Genomic DNA, 13140 nt, shown 5'->3' with positions numbered 1-13140 from the left:
CTTTCTGGCTTGGGTCAGAGCAGATGGCCAGCTGCAGGCTGCGCCAGTCACACGCCTATGACACCAGAACTCTTTCCCAGAGAACCCTGGTGAGGGTCCCAGTTGGTGGGATCCCCACTGTGACTGCACAGGCTGATGCTTATATACGTTTGTTTGTCGCATGTCAATTAGTCTTCAATCAAGCTTAAAAACACAAACAAAAAACCAGCTCCCACAGAATGTAAAAACTGCAGCCGCTGGTGCACAAGAGATGGCACCCCGAAAACCAGGAGTAACTCAGACCCAAACGTGCATTTGGCCCCACGAGTGACGACAGCTGAGCTTCGCCAGAGAGGACCCTGGAGACCTCTTTGAAGTTCAACTACCCACGCTCTGACTTTTTTTCAACTGCAAAGATTTCTGCTAAACTGCAGTCTCATGGGGGAAAAGGATCCCTTGATAAATCCCTGTACGCATATGTCCACCTCAGGCCCAGCCTCTGTCTTTCCCGGAAAAGGAGCCAGGGAAGGAGGACCCCGAGTCCTGGTCTCTGTACCCTGGGGATGGGTTGGGGGATGCACACCATGCCCATCATGGTAATCACTGTGCAAGGCACTTACCAGAGAGGCCACATGCTAGGCAAGAGTTGGTCCCATGTTCAGGCAGGGAAACTGAGGTTCGGCAAGCTGAAGACACTTGCCCAGAGCCCCTCAGGGAAATGGAAGCGGCTGGAACGTGAAACCATCCTGATCACACAGCCTCTCGGGATTCTAGTGGGACAGGTGGCCCAGGTGCTGGAGGGATATGGCATCAGATTCGCCTGTCCTGGCCTCACACATCGGAGCCGACTCTAGGCGCAAAGACCTGGCAGGGTTCTAGAAACCTCTGGGTCCCCTGCAGACAAGCCTCAAGTGGGAATGTGGCCAATCAGACCCATTTCACACGCGGGGCGGCGAGGGTTACAGAAGAGCCCATTCCTTCCTCTTGGTTTTTGGAGTGCAGGTATGAAGCTGTGTGTGTGGTTTGTGAGAAAAATCATTATCACCCAGCAGGCTGGACTGTCCACTCGCCTACCTTCGCGGGATCACAGCTCAACCGCCAGGGCCACACGTCCCCGGGAGCAGGGTACCTGCCTCATCTTCTCCCGGCTCAGCCGCCTGGGACCAACACTCCCCCATATGTCAGGATGGCCCTTGAGTGTGACCGCCCGGCGTTCCCAGGTGAAGGTGGCCACTGCCACATGCTGGCCACGCGGCCCCTCGAAGCGGGAAAAGTCTGGGTCAGCAAGACGAGCAGAAAAGCACATTCCATCCCCTCCCTTGCAAACTGCTGGACTTTGTTTTCTTACAAAAACAACGACAACAACACTTGGACATCGTCTTGGTTGCTTCTCATCTTTAGCAGCCAAGAAAACAAGAGCTAGGCCTGACGCTTTCATAACAACCGTTCTGAGTGGGACTTCCTCCAACTCTCGTCTGCTGACCTGTCTTGCTAAGAACCGGATAACTGCCAGGCGGCTCCGGTTTAAATGGCCTTGCTCCTTGCGGCCTGGATGGGGGAGGGGAGAGCAGTGCACACAGCTGGGCTCCAATTCCCTCAGTCAGGGAAGCAGCGTGGGTGGACACCTTCCTGCGCATCCCTCAAAGAGCCAAATGCCCCCCACCCACCAACATGCACCTGCTGGGTCAGGTGTCCCTCGCGGGTACATCGGCACAGCCAGCAATCTCCAGGTTGTTAGAGGTTAGTATGAAATCACAGCAGAAACACCACTGGAAGTGCTCCAGTGGCACCCGCCACACAGTGTGTACCTACCACCCAGCAGTGTGTACAACGCAGGGATTTCCTGTTCAGCCACTGCTTCTAGGTAAGAGAATCAGATGAGAGACATTTAGGCCTCTACACGGACACATCGTGGGTGCTCACAGATTAAGCACTGCACACAAGCTGACTATTGTCCAGAGCACCCGAACCTCACAGCTTGATTCTCATTACAGCTGTCTATGGGGGTGGGAGGCTGGCAGGGGTGGCCCTGCTACCACCTTGCTGCGTGACCTTGGGCCACACATGACCTCTCTCACTTCCCTTTCCAGTTCCGGTAAGAGGGCATCATGGTGCCTGCCCTGTCTTTGCGGGTCTTGCTAGAATCTGGCAAGCTAACAGTCATGCACGTGCACCTTGAGGGCTGTGATGTGAAGAGGATATTCGGGGCACCCGGCACCTAGCAGGCTGTGGCACAGCAAGGTTGCGGCAGCCCAACGCCACGAGCAAAGGCAGCCTGAGACCCCCGGGATACAGGCCCAAACCTCCCCAAACGTGGACAGCACTCTAAAAAGCCTGAGCCCTGAAGTCAGCTCCAAGGAGGTGAGCCGTGCCTCTGGCGGGCTCTGCTTTCTAAGTCCACGGCACACTGAAAACAGAAGCCAAGGCGGGGTGGAGAGGCCCGCAGAGGGAGACACAAGGGGAGGTGACAGCGGAGGGCAAGTTCAAAAGCACCCAGCATTGGTTCAGGGAAGGGGAGGAGGCTGAGATGAAGTGTTTCCAAGAAACCCTGAGAATGAAGCTCTGCGCCTGCCACAGCCAGTGAGGGGAGCAGCTCCCCCACGAGGCCCGACAGATGCAGAGCTGCTGGGCGTGTGGGCACTCGTGTGTGTGTGTACTTTCACGTGTGCAGTGTGCATGCAGGTGTATGCAAGCACTGTGAGAGCGTGTGCACGAGTGCAGAGTGTGACTGCGTGTGCACGTGTGTGCAGGCGTGCTGTGGCTCCCATCTTTCAGGCGGAGTGAGAAGGCCCGATGTCATTCCATCAGGAGACCGTCAGGGGTTCCCTAAGGGCCACTGCCTCTCACAGACAAGAGGGAGTTCCTTTGTTGCTTCGCTTTTCTCCCTCGTTTCACGATAAACGCCTTTGCCGCGGGGCTCACAGAAGGGATCTCTTTATGTGTGTGTTCCCGCTCACAGTTCACAGGAAACCTGTCATAAATCCACCCCTCCTGTTGGCCGTGCTTTCTCTCATGACCCATCCACAAGGAGGCCAAACCGGGCACTGCGGGCCGAGTTCCTGTCCTCCTGAGAGAAAGCCCTGGCCAGCCCAGGTGACAGAAGGGGAGCGGCAGCGTTTTTAAATAGCTTCCCCTCTGTTTGGCTCCAGTGGCAGGTGTAGGAAGACTGGCCAGCCTTGGACTGATGACCCCTTGAAACTAGAGAGCTTGGGGGCCTGCACCGATGACCACAAGGTGCCAAGGCGAGTCCCCGGGGCAGACTGATGGGGAAGGGCGAGCTCAGGCGGGAAGGAGAGCACCGGCCTCCGACAGAAAGGACCGGGGAGAGGAAGGCTGTGGAACAGAAGGCGTGACCGAGGGAGCGTGTGGCTCTCCTGTGGCCACCCAGAAGTCTAAGGACAACACAGGTGACTTTGCTGGGAGATGAGCGCGAACGATGAACAGGGGACAGGTGAATGGACTGGGAAATTGCAGTGAATCCCTCTGCCGCTTGGAGCAATAGCTTTCTGCTTTTGAGGCTGGAAACCTGGCCTGTCGGCCTAGCGCCATCACGTAAGAGAGGTCCCCTGCATGAGCTGACGGTCCTCAGCATCCTCAGGGGGACATGCCAGGCTCACTCCTGAGAGAAAGCAGCCACACCACCGCAGCCAGGAGAGGTAGAGTCTACAGGAAACCCCTTGCTCGGGGCCATCCGCCTAGATGCTGGGGCCGGAGCAGAGGAGAAGGGAGCCCCGAGCCATCCTGCCTCCTCTCACATCAAACATGGCCAAGGAAGACCCCCACCCCCCCCCCGTCCCCAAGTTCTTAACCAGTTTTGAGGCACTGAATTGAGGGGGGGGCCTCAGCCACTGCTGCTGCCATCCCCACCCCTGTGCCCTCCCTGAGCCAACCTGGGAAAGAGCTCGGGTTGGGTGGGGAGGCCGGAGGGGCCACGACTACATGCTGAAGCGGAGGCCATGTGGAAGCTCTTCCGACCGCAAGGAGGGCTCTGAGCTCTTGGCCTTCCAGAGACCACCCCGGAGCCCCACACAGAGCCCGGAGCCAAGGGGCCCAGAGGACGAGGCGAGGGCAGGTGGGGCGGGAAGCACGTCCCAGGCACACAGTGTGTGCGGACCCAGGCGACGGGGCGGAGGGGAGACCCTCCTGCTCTGAGTGCAGGCCCTGTAGCGTCTGCTCTACTCTGGGCTGGTGAAAAGAGGGGCCCTCAGTCCCCCCGCCGTCTGGCGACAGTGGGCGGGTGGCTGTGAGAGAAGAAAGCGTACTGACCGCTGGGCGGTTTAGGCCGCGGAGGAGCAGGTTTCTTCGGAGGCAGAGCGGGAGTGTCCTGTTTACTTTTAAAGGGGTCATCTGAGAATCCTGCCCCTCCAAAGGAGGAGGTGAAAGGGCCAGAAGTTGGGGGCTGTAAGAGAGGACACGAAAGAGAGGCAGAAAGAATCATTAACATGGAGGCAGCGGACGCCCACCGAGCCCTCCGGGCTGCACAGCACGGCCGCCACTCGGACCCAGGGTCTCTCACAAGCCCCCCCCACTTTCCTCCACCCTCAACAGCCGGGGTCCTCTGGCCTGTGAGGAGCCGCCAGCGAACACACAGAGCAGGCGAGAGTAGCCCGGTGCCTCGACGGGCTTCTGTCACGGGGTGGGGGCGGGGTTCTCCCTGCCACCCACAGGGGGATATCAGGTCTCTCCTGACCCCAGGGTCCCCTGGGCTTCCTGCTCATACTTCAGAGATGCGCCCAGCCTCTCTCCCTTCAGTCAGCGTCCGGAGCTGGGTCAGAACGGCACCAGACCCTCTGTGTGCCCGTGGGCTGCCGGACCCAGTGGCTCAGGTCAGAGCCCACCGCAGCCCCGTCGGCACAGCCATCGCTGCCTCCACTGGGCTCTTATCACCTCTGGCCTGGACCCTCCACCAGCCTCCTCCTGCTCCCACCCACCTCCACATCTACCATCTCAAACCCAAAAGGGGCCACGCCAACCGGCAACAGAGAGATGCCTGGATAGATGGGTGGGCAGGTGGGTAGATGGGTAGGTACAGCTGCCAGGCAGGCAGGGAGGTAGGTAGATGGGGGGTAGGTAGTAGCACTGAACAGCCCTGAAGCTTGAAGGTAACCTCCAAGCACTCCTCAAGTCACGCAGGGCCTCCCTCACAGCCCCTCACCACCCTACCCCCCTGCCACTGCCCAGTGCTTTAGCTTCCTCCCTGCAGTTGCCCCAACCCTCTCCTGGCCAGTTCCCCAGTGCCTGGAACCCCCTTGTGCCCCATCCCGAGGCCTCCATACATACAGGGTCCCCAACTGGGGGCTCAGCCCACCCCGTCCGCCTCAAGCCCCTCTTCTTCCTCAGAGACTGGCTAGATCTCACTGCCGCCCCCAGAGCTCTCCCTGCCACCCCTTCCCACTAACTGCCTGCTCGGACATCCTGGTGGGAGCTGACGGGACACACATCATCACGCCACAGCAACGGGTACTCAGGCCCCTCCCACCTAACTGGGGCAAGCTGCCTGAAGGGCAATTGCCAGTGGCAGGGCGCACATCTGCCAACTGCCTGCAGCGGGCAGGGACTTGTCTACCTGTGCACCCTCACCTGGAGCACGAGCCCAGCACCGGGCACAACAAACCTCCACTGACAGATGGATAAGCACAGCCAGCCAGAGCTGCACCCCAAAGGGAAGAGACTGCTTTCTACAGAGGTGGGAGACCACTAAAACAGAAGAGAACTAGGAAAAAGTAGAGCAAGGAGATTCATAGTTGCTAGACACTAAAGGAGTTGGTGGACACGGGAGCGAAAATGCTGATAAGGTCCTCAAAAAGCAAAGGAAAGGAGACGCGCAGTGGGACTGGGGGGCCACACGCAGCAGGGGTGGGGGGGGTGCGTGAGGAGGGGCACTTGCAATGCCCTCCCCAGTGGGGCAGGTCAAGGGACAGAAAACAAAGCAGGAACACAAGAGTGCACTCGTGGGACCTTCTTAGGTAACCTGGTTCCGACACATCGCTGGAGAAGTGGGGAGAAGGGCTGATGCCAGTCACGGGGACGCGGCTCCCCCTCTTCCGGATCCGGTCATGCGGATGGGGATGTGGCCGCCCCTGCCCCTGGTACCTAGATACTAGTCTCAGGTGGGAGAGAGCCGGCCAGCCCAAAGGGAGGAGGAGGGGGCCCGGACTGGCTGCTGCCCACTCAGCCAAGCCCACTGGGCACCCTGGTTCCTCCCCACAAGCCTCTGGGGCCGCCAGGGTAGGAGACACTCGCTGATCTTCTCACATCTTCCCAACGGCCTTGGGACAAGTCCTACCGTCACCACTTCTATCTTATACGCAGGGAAACTGAGGCACGGGGAGGAGATGCAGCCTGCTAGCCACACAGCACCTCAGCGGGGGAGTCAGGGCGGGAACCCCCGCCGTCCACCTCCTGGGCCAGGGCTCTCAGGCCCTGCCCTCGGCTGCTGGCAGCCCGCCGCCCGCCCCCACGGGAGGTCTGGGGACTGTCCTCATGCCCATGAGGGAGACATGCACAGATGCAGGCAAGAGGCAGAGCAGGGCAGAATGCCCTGGGGAGGATGGGGTCTAATGGGAAAGACTCACTTCCCTGCCAAGACCACCCGGGCCCGCCGGGAAGCTCTGAGCCAGAAGGGCTGCAGCGGAGCAAGGGGGTCCCTCCCACCACTGCTGCCGCCCCCCTTTCCCAGGCTCTGTGACGCTTGTCCTTGTCAGTACAAAAGTCTGGGAGTCCCTGCAAAAGCTGCTGCTCGAGTTTCCAGAACGTCTGCTGCAGAGCACAGTGGTTGGGGTGGGATCTGGAGGCCCTGCTACTGGCTCCATGCCTCTGTTTCCTCGTCTATGAAATGACAATAATGACAGGCCCCAGCTCGCAGGGCTGCGGCAGGAAAACGAAAGGTAACGCATAAATTGCTCCAGCTGGCGCCTGGACCGCATCAGCACAAAGATAGCACGATTATCATCACGCCAAGGATGTGGATGTGGCTAGAACTCTCTTGGATGCCCGCAAGAATCTGCAAACGTGCCATCGGCCACCGATGCTTTATTTCTGCTGCTTCCCGTCATCCACAGAGCCTTTCCCAGACGGAGAGAGCAGGAGAGCTAAGGTGCCGTGTCGACCGGCAGCTTAGCTCTAAAGTAAGTGGCTTAGGGTCTGCTGGTTGGGAAAGAAGATGCAGTGGGGGCCAAGGAGATGGAGAGCAAGGGAATGCTGGTGCCTCTGCTTCTGCCGTTCCCAGGACACAGCCTGGGTCCAGGACTCTTGCTACCCTCGCCACAACCTGAGACGGGCAGGAGGGAATCAAAACCAACCTCTTGGCAGAGTGGAGGCGTGACCAGCCCCCCGAGGCCCCTGCGTGGGCCCCAGTTCTTGTCTTGGGTGCTGTGAAGGCGCTAGCTCTGGGGAAGGGGTGTAGAGGGACACCCAGGGCTCTCTGCACGTGACGCCCCCGAAGAGTTGTGGGGCGCACGGGGCCCTCGTCCACCCAGCCCGTGCAACCCCCAGCCTGGAGCGCAAGCTGCATTGGGCCTCCCGGCTGGCTGGGGACTCCACGGGCCAAGCCGACTCTCCGCCCCCTCGTCTGTCTAAAACCCACGGAGCCAGTGGGCCCGCTCCAAGGCGAAAGGGTTCCAACTGTAAGCGCCTGGTTCGCCCACAGCAGGGAATTATATCACTTCTGACACCAAAAAGCCTGCGTCATTTCCGAATCCTAATTTTCATGACTTGAAGTTTCCCAAGAAGCTTCCTTTGGGACCTGACTGGTTCCTACTCAGGCTGTGGCTTCAGGGAAAGTTGCTATTTTTAGAAGGGTTTCAGTAAAGCCGGTAGGGGCTCTCTCTGGCTGGGCTGGAGTGAAGTGTGCTCCAAAAAAAAAAAAAAAGAAAAAGAAAAAAGGACAAACAGAAAAGCTACTATATCAGAAGCAGCTCTAAGAGATTCACAGTTTAAAGAACTGATTTAAAGCAAACGACTCTCAACTTAAGAAAAAAAAAAGCCCTAAATAGGAATGCACGCTTGAAAAACAACTGAAAATGGGCTGACAATGGGCAGTCAAGTATTTCATAGGCGGTTTTTTTTTTTTAGGGTGGGAGGAGTGAAATAATTAAGTTAGAGTCTTGTTTTTATTCTCAGATGCTCTCTGAAATCTATTTTGGGGAATGTGTTCTTAAAGCAAGGTAATACTGTCTAGAAAAATCTTCTCGGGTGTTGAGGGACCTCAACGAAGGGTGCAAGCCCAGAGAACCTCCCAAAGGAATCTACTGGAGTCAGACTGCTGGCTGGCACCCTCCTCTAGCACTGCCAGGCAGAGGGAGGACACTCTAATTTAGGGTGAAGTTAAGAAAGGGAGCCAGCATGCATCACCAGCGTGCATTGCCTCCCCACCCCACTCAGGTGGAGAAAAGATAGCGATGTCAACACACACACACACACACACACAAACCAAGAAGTCAAAAAAAAAAAAAAAACACCTTCTTGCCACTTTACTTTCATTTCCTTCAGCATTTTATTTATATACACAATGTTGTTCTTGAAAAACAGAACGGGAACCAAAAGGGAAAAACAGAGACCTATGAGGTTAGGGCCCTGTATTCAGTTGGGCAAGTGGCATGAGATCAGGAGCTGATGGAACCGTGGAAACAAAACAATGGAGTACTGGAGACAAACTTTCCACGGCCCCATCCAGCTCCGTCCCGCCCAGCGCCACGAACAGGAAGGGGCACTGGCCCTGAAGTCACAAGTGCACGTGTGTGCAGCCTGATCTGGGACACGAGAACAAGGAGAGGGAGAGAGGAATTAGAAAAGGGAAAACGCAACTTTAGGTTAGAACGGGCAGAAGGAGGGAAGGGCCAGGTTTTGAACTGCCCAGCTCTGGGGTGTCTCTGCAGCTACGGGAAACGCAGGCACTGCCTGGAGGAGGGAGACGCGGCCGTACCGGCCATCCGGGGCCCCGCCAGGCTGGCCACCCCACACACAGCCTCAACTCAGGTGCTTCTTGAAACAGAGGGCCCCGTTCACGCCCTTGTCCTTGTCCCAGCTCGGGGGCACTGCTAGCTCTTACTCCCTCCCCAGCCTCGCGCAGGGAGAGGGCCCACTTGTGCCAGCCTGAGAATACGGTGCGAACCCCTTCCCTGGAGATTGCCGCCCCCATGTGGCAGAAGTTTTCTCATTTCAGGGGATGGTTTCCCACCCGCTAAGCACGGACAGAAGACAAGGACACACAGCTCCACTCAAGGAGTGTGTGTAACAGCCACGCAGTGATGGGCAAACATGAGGGCAAATCTCAGGCCCTGGTCCCTTCTGGCTGATCCCAGAGGGCGCCCTGACCGTCAGCGTCACAGTTCCCATACGAGCGACGGAGGCTCATTCCCTCCAGGCACTGGAAGGAGAGAGGCCGAAACCCCAGCACCTCTGGGCTCCCTTCCGCGGCGGCCAATGGGCAAACAGATGCTCTGCCTCTGGCCAGAAGCTACATTTGCTACCTCAACAGTTTATACTCGCGCGTTTCTTTGAAAACCTAAACAAAATCCCAAATGTTTCTTGGAAGCCACGCACCACAATCACACATTGCTAACCACGAGCGCTCAGCGCCCAGACAGTCGTGCGCCCCTCGGGCTGAGTGAATGTGGAGGAAGCACGCAGGATGCCCTGAGGAGCTGGCATGCGGGGCGAGCGGTGCCGGGGGCCCGGGACTCCCCGCCGTGGGTGCCCATCCCACACACTCCGGGGGCTCCCTCCCCACCCCACCCCCACCAGCGAGGAGACAGGAACCGTATCTGCATGTGGCCGCCCCGCAGTGCTCACGGCACCTGGGCTGGAGCAGGCGGCTGGGAAAGACCGGTGGGACTAAACAAAGAATGCAGGGCTTTATGGCTCCACGGCCACAGGCCGTGCTGCACGCAGCTCTTTATCTGTGAGGGATCCCACCCTCACCCACCGAGGCCAAGACGCGCACACCTAATGCTGCTTCCCTTAATTCTTGGCAAAGAAACACGGGCTCACAGTCAAAACCAAGGGACGCTAAAGGTTAGAACAAAGAACAGCAGACCTACTCGCCTAGGCCAACATTTTCGACTTCTGAGCAGTTTCTTCTGGAATTTACCTCTCAGTCGTGGGCTTCTACTCTTATTTCTTGATCTGTCCATTTTGGACATATCTATTGACTGACTTCCTGCTACGTTAAGCGCCACCCTCCAAGCCCCTCTCGAAAGAGCTCTAACACCACCTGTGGGACTATATCCACAGTCAGCTGATGTAACTATGGCCGCGTAGACACCATCCAGTCCAACCAGGAGTCACTATCGTCCTTCCCGAACGGCTCACTTTTCACCTGCATATTTATTCACCGAGCCTAGCCCTCGATTTCCACATCCTTCTCGGGTTCTGTCCATGGGCAGCTCCAGACACACCTCCTGCCTTCTGGCCCATGGCCCGCAGTCCCAGCCTCAGCGGGCTGCACGCCAGGCCTGGCCCTCAGGGCCCAAGACCTTCTCAACTTTGTTCAGCCACAGAGACGTCTTTATCACCTGAGGTCTGACTGCCATCAGACACCAGTGGGAGTAGCGGGGAGCCCGCAGCACTTATGCCTCGGGGAGGGACTCAGGGCTCTGGCAGTTTCGCTTGGAGGAAGGGAAGTGGGTCCAGCCACAGCCATGGGCACTTTCTAGACCCCGTCTGCTGACTCACAACCTCACATGAGGATACATTTCAGAGTTCGACACGTGCCAAAGAAATACATACGTGGCATTAAACAGTTACACCTGGCAGCCCACGACAAGACCACGACAAGAGGCACAAGGACACTGGCAGAGGCACAGGGGCTCCATGGGAAGGGCTTTACCTTGGACATCTGGCTGAAGTCGGCAAAGCCCTCAGCACTATTGAAGGACCCACTTCCGAAGGGGTCTAAGGTTCCAAACGGACCTGTAAGCAGCACCAGCAGAGGAAGAGTTACAGGGCATTCACAGAACATGCCTCCTGGGAGCAGGGGGAAGTGTCACCTCTCGGTTCTCAAAGGCCCCCAAAGCAGGAGATCCATGGAGGTCACATTTGTTTGATGGGGTGGTGAATCGGGTGCAAGTCCTCAACAAGGCCCCCTGCCCCCGCCCACTCTGGCTCATGGTTGGTGCAGCTTAGCCAGATGGTCTGCGGCCATGAGAGCCGGCGCAGGGAGAGCCAGAGGGACTCTGCCCTGTGGCTGTGCTGCAAGCCAGCACTGTTCACCGTCACCAAAGGAGTGACAAGCACCCTGTGGAAGGAGAGCCTGCTGTCTGTCCTGCTGGATCAGGAGGGGAGAGTGAGAGGGAGGCGACCAGCCACCCACATGATTTATGTGGGGAGGTCATCTGCAGGTAGAGATTTTTGCTGAGCTTTCCCCTTTGGTGGGTGGTGCGATTTGTCCAGAATAACCCACAAGCTCACCTACGAAATCAAACTCTGTAACTAACAAGCACAAGATGTTAGGCAAGGCGGCAGTACCAAGTGGAACCTGTTTCCAAAAGCAAGGGGGAGTCCGCAAACGCTCCCCTCCCTTAAAGGCACACCTAAGAGTTTTATGCTGTGAGGGGAGGTTCCCTCAAATCCAGTGCCCACAGCACAAGCCTCAGCAGAACTTTGGATTCCTTTAGGAAAAAAAATCCAAAGGTTAGAACCAAAGATTCATAAGGAGGATTGAGCAAAGAGTAACTAATACATTGGTGTTATTACTAAATTAATCCCTACCGCCAAGCTTCCTTTCCAGTAAGATGCCAGCTCTTGCTCAGGAAGATGAGCGGCCAGAGGGGAATGGCTTTGGCTGCACTGCCTCAGGCGAGGATCTGGGTGCCACTTACTAATGACGTAAACACTGAGGACACACCAGATTCGGAAATGGGTGGGCCATTCCACTGCCCGAGGAAGAGTGAGAAGGAAAATAAGCCATCAGTCTCACCTGATCCTTTCGAGGAGACGCTGGAGGATGAAAAAGGATCACTGGATTCAAAGGGGTCGAGCTGAGTGAAAGGAGAGAGGAGAGAGTGAAAAGCAGTTCCTTTGTTCATCATCCATTCATTCAACCACAAACTTTCTTGACATCTATATGCACCATATCTGCTGCCCAGCCTAGGGGAGGATAAAATGATTTAAACTAAATCCTGGCAGAGTTAAATCCCAACAGACCAACCCCTCCTGCAGATAACACCAGAAACACTCTGAACTGGGAAAAAAAAAAGCCATCACCTGAAGACCCAGGAAGTGAACCAAAGCAGAAAGACTTTGGAAAAGAACTGAAACTTGGCAGAAAAAGCAGTACAAGATTGAGTTTTCCGTTTTGTTTTTTTTTTCTGTGGTTGGTTTTATCTTGGCCGTGCTGCTCGGCTTGCGGGATCTCAGTTCCCCGACTGGGGATTGAACCCGGGCCACGGCAGTGAAAGCACCAAGTCCTAACCACTAGACCACTAGACCAGGAAACTCCCGAGCTTTCCCTTTTGACAGCTACAGTCTGAGAGTATTGGGAGGCTATGACTCCAATAGAAAACTCACTGTCTTTCTGGACTGAAGCTCAGAGGAGGGAGCCCCAGGACAACCACAGCCATGAGAAAGAGATGCGGGATCTAGAAAGGAGAGGCAGAGAATGGGAGCCCCAAATTCCATGACAAGCTCTGTCCACGTCTCAGGCTCACCCCTACACTGTGTGTGGGTGGGCAGACTCAGAGCAGCCTACAGCTAAGGCCACAGGAATGAAACCACAGGTAAGAGAGGGAGAGTTTGCAATGTGAGTCTCACCAAGTTAGTTGCCTGCTGAAATAAAACCATCCACACTCTTTGGAGGAATGCAACAGAATCCAGTCTCCACAACAGAGCACTCACAATGCATAGAATATATTTTTAAGTTATTCAACATACAGAGAGAACCTGAAAAATGCGGTTCTCAAGGAAAAAGACAATCAATGGAGTCAATCTCAAGATGACCCAGATTTTGGAATTCTCAGATGAGGATGACTTTAAAGTAGCAATAACTGTGCTTAATGAGATAAAGGAAAAAACACTTAAGATGAATAAAAAGACAGGAGATCTTAGTAGAGAAATGGAAACTATAAAGAAGAAACATGGACATTCTCAAACAATGTAAAGTACAATATCTAAAATAAAAACTTCACTAGGTTAGCTAACCAACAAATGACAGAAAAATGTAAG

The 13140-nt window shown here is 56.1% G+C and overlaps 1 protein-coding gene across 11 annotated transcripts in view; it reads right to left on the bottom strand.

Annotated features, from left to right (window-relative positions):
* The window catches only part of EPS15L1 (epidermal growth factor receptor pathway substrate 15 like 1), a 101468-nt gene that overhangs the window by 17244 nt on the left and 71084 nt on the right, over positions 1 to 13140 (bottom strand). For 4 of the 11 annotated variants that reach the window (XM_068536797.1, XM_068536794.1, XM_068536798.1 and 1 more), the window contains exons 20-22: positions 11897 to 11957; positions 10808 to 10890; positions 4246 to 4378 (exon numbers count right to left, since the gene is read on the bottom strand). In XM_068536797.1, coding sequence (XP_068392898.1) covers positions 4246 to 4378; positions 10808 to 10890; positions 11897 to 11957 — 277 coding nt within the window. Of the gene's footprint in view, positions 1 to 1791; positions 1840 to 4245; positions 4379 to 10807; positions 10891 to 11896; positions 11958 to 13140 lie in introns of all 11 variants that reach the window. The other 7 variants (XM_068536795.1, XM_068536792.1, XM_068536796.1 and 4 more) reach the window with 3 other exon arrangements.

The sequence above is a fragment of the Eschrichtius robustus genome, chromosome 2 (assembly GCF_028021215.1).
Source record: "Eschrichtius robustus isolate mEscRob2 chromosome 2, mEscRob2.pri, whole genome shotgun sequence".
NCBI classification, from domain to species: domain Eukaryota; kingdom Metazoa; phylum Chordata; class Mammalia; order Artiodactyla; family Eschrichtiidae; genus Eschrichtius; species Eschrichtius robustus.
This window is presented reverse-complemented; position numbering and strand designations above follow the sequence as displayed.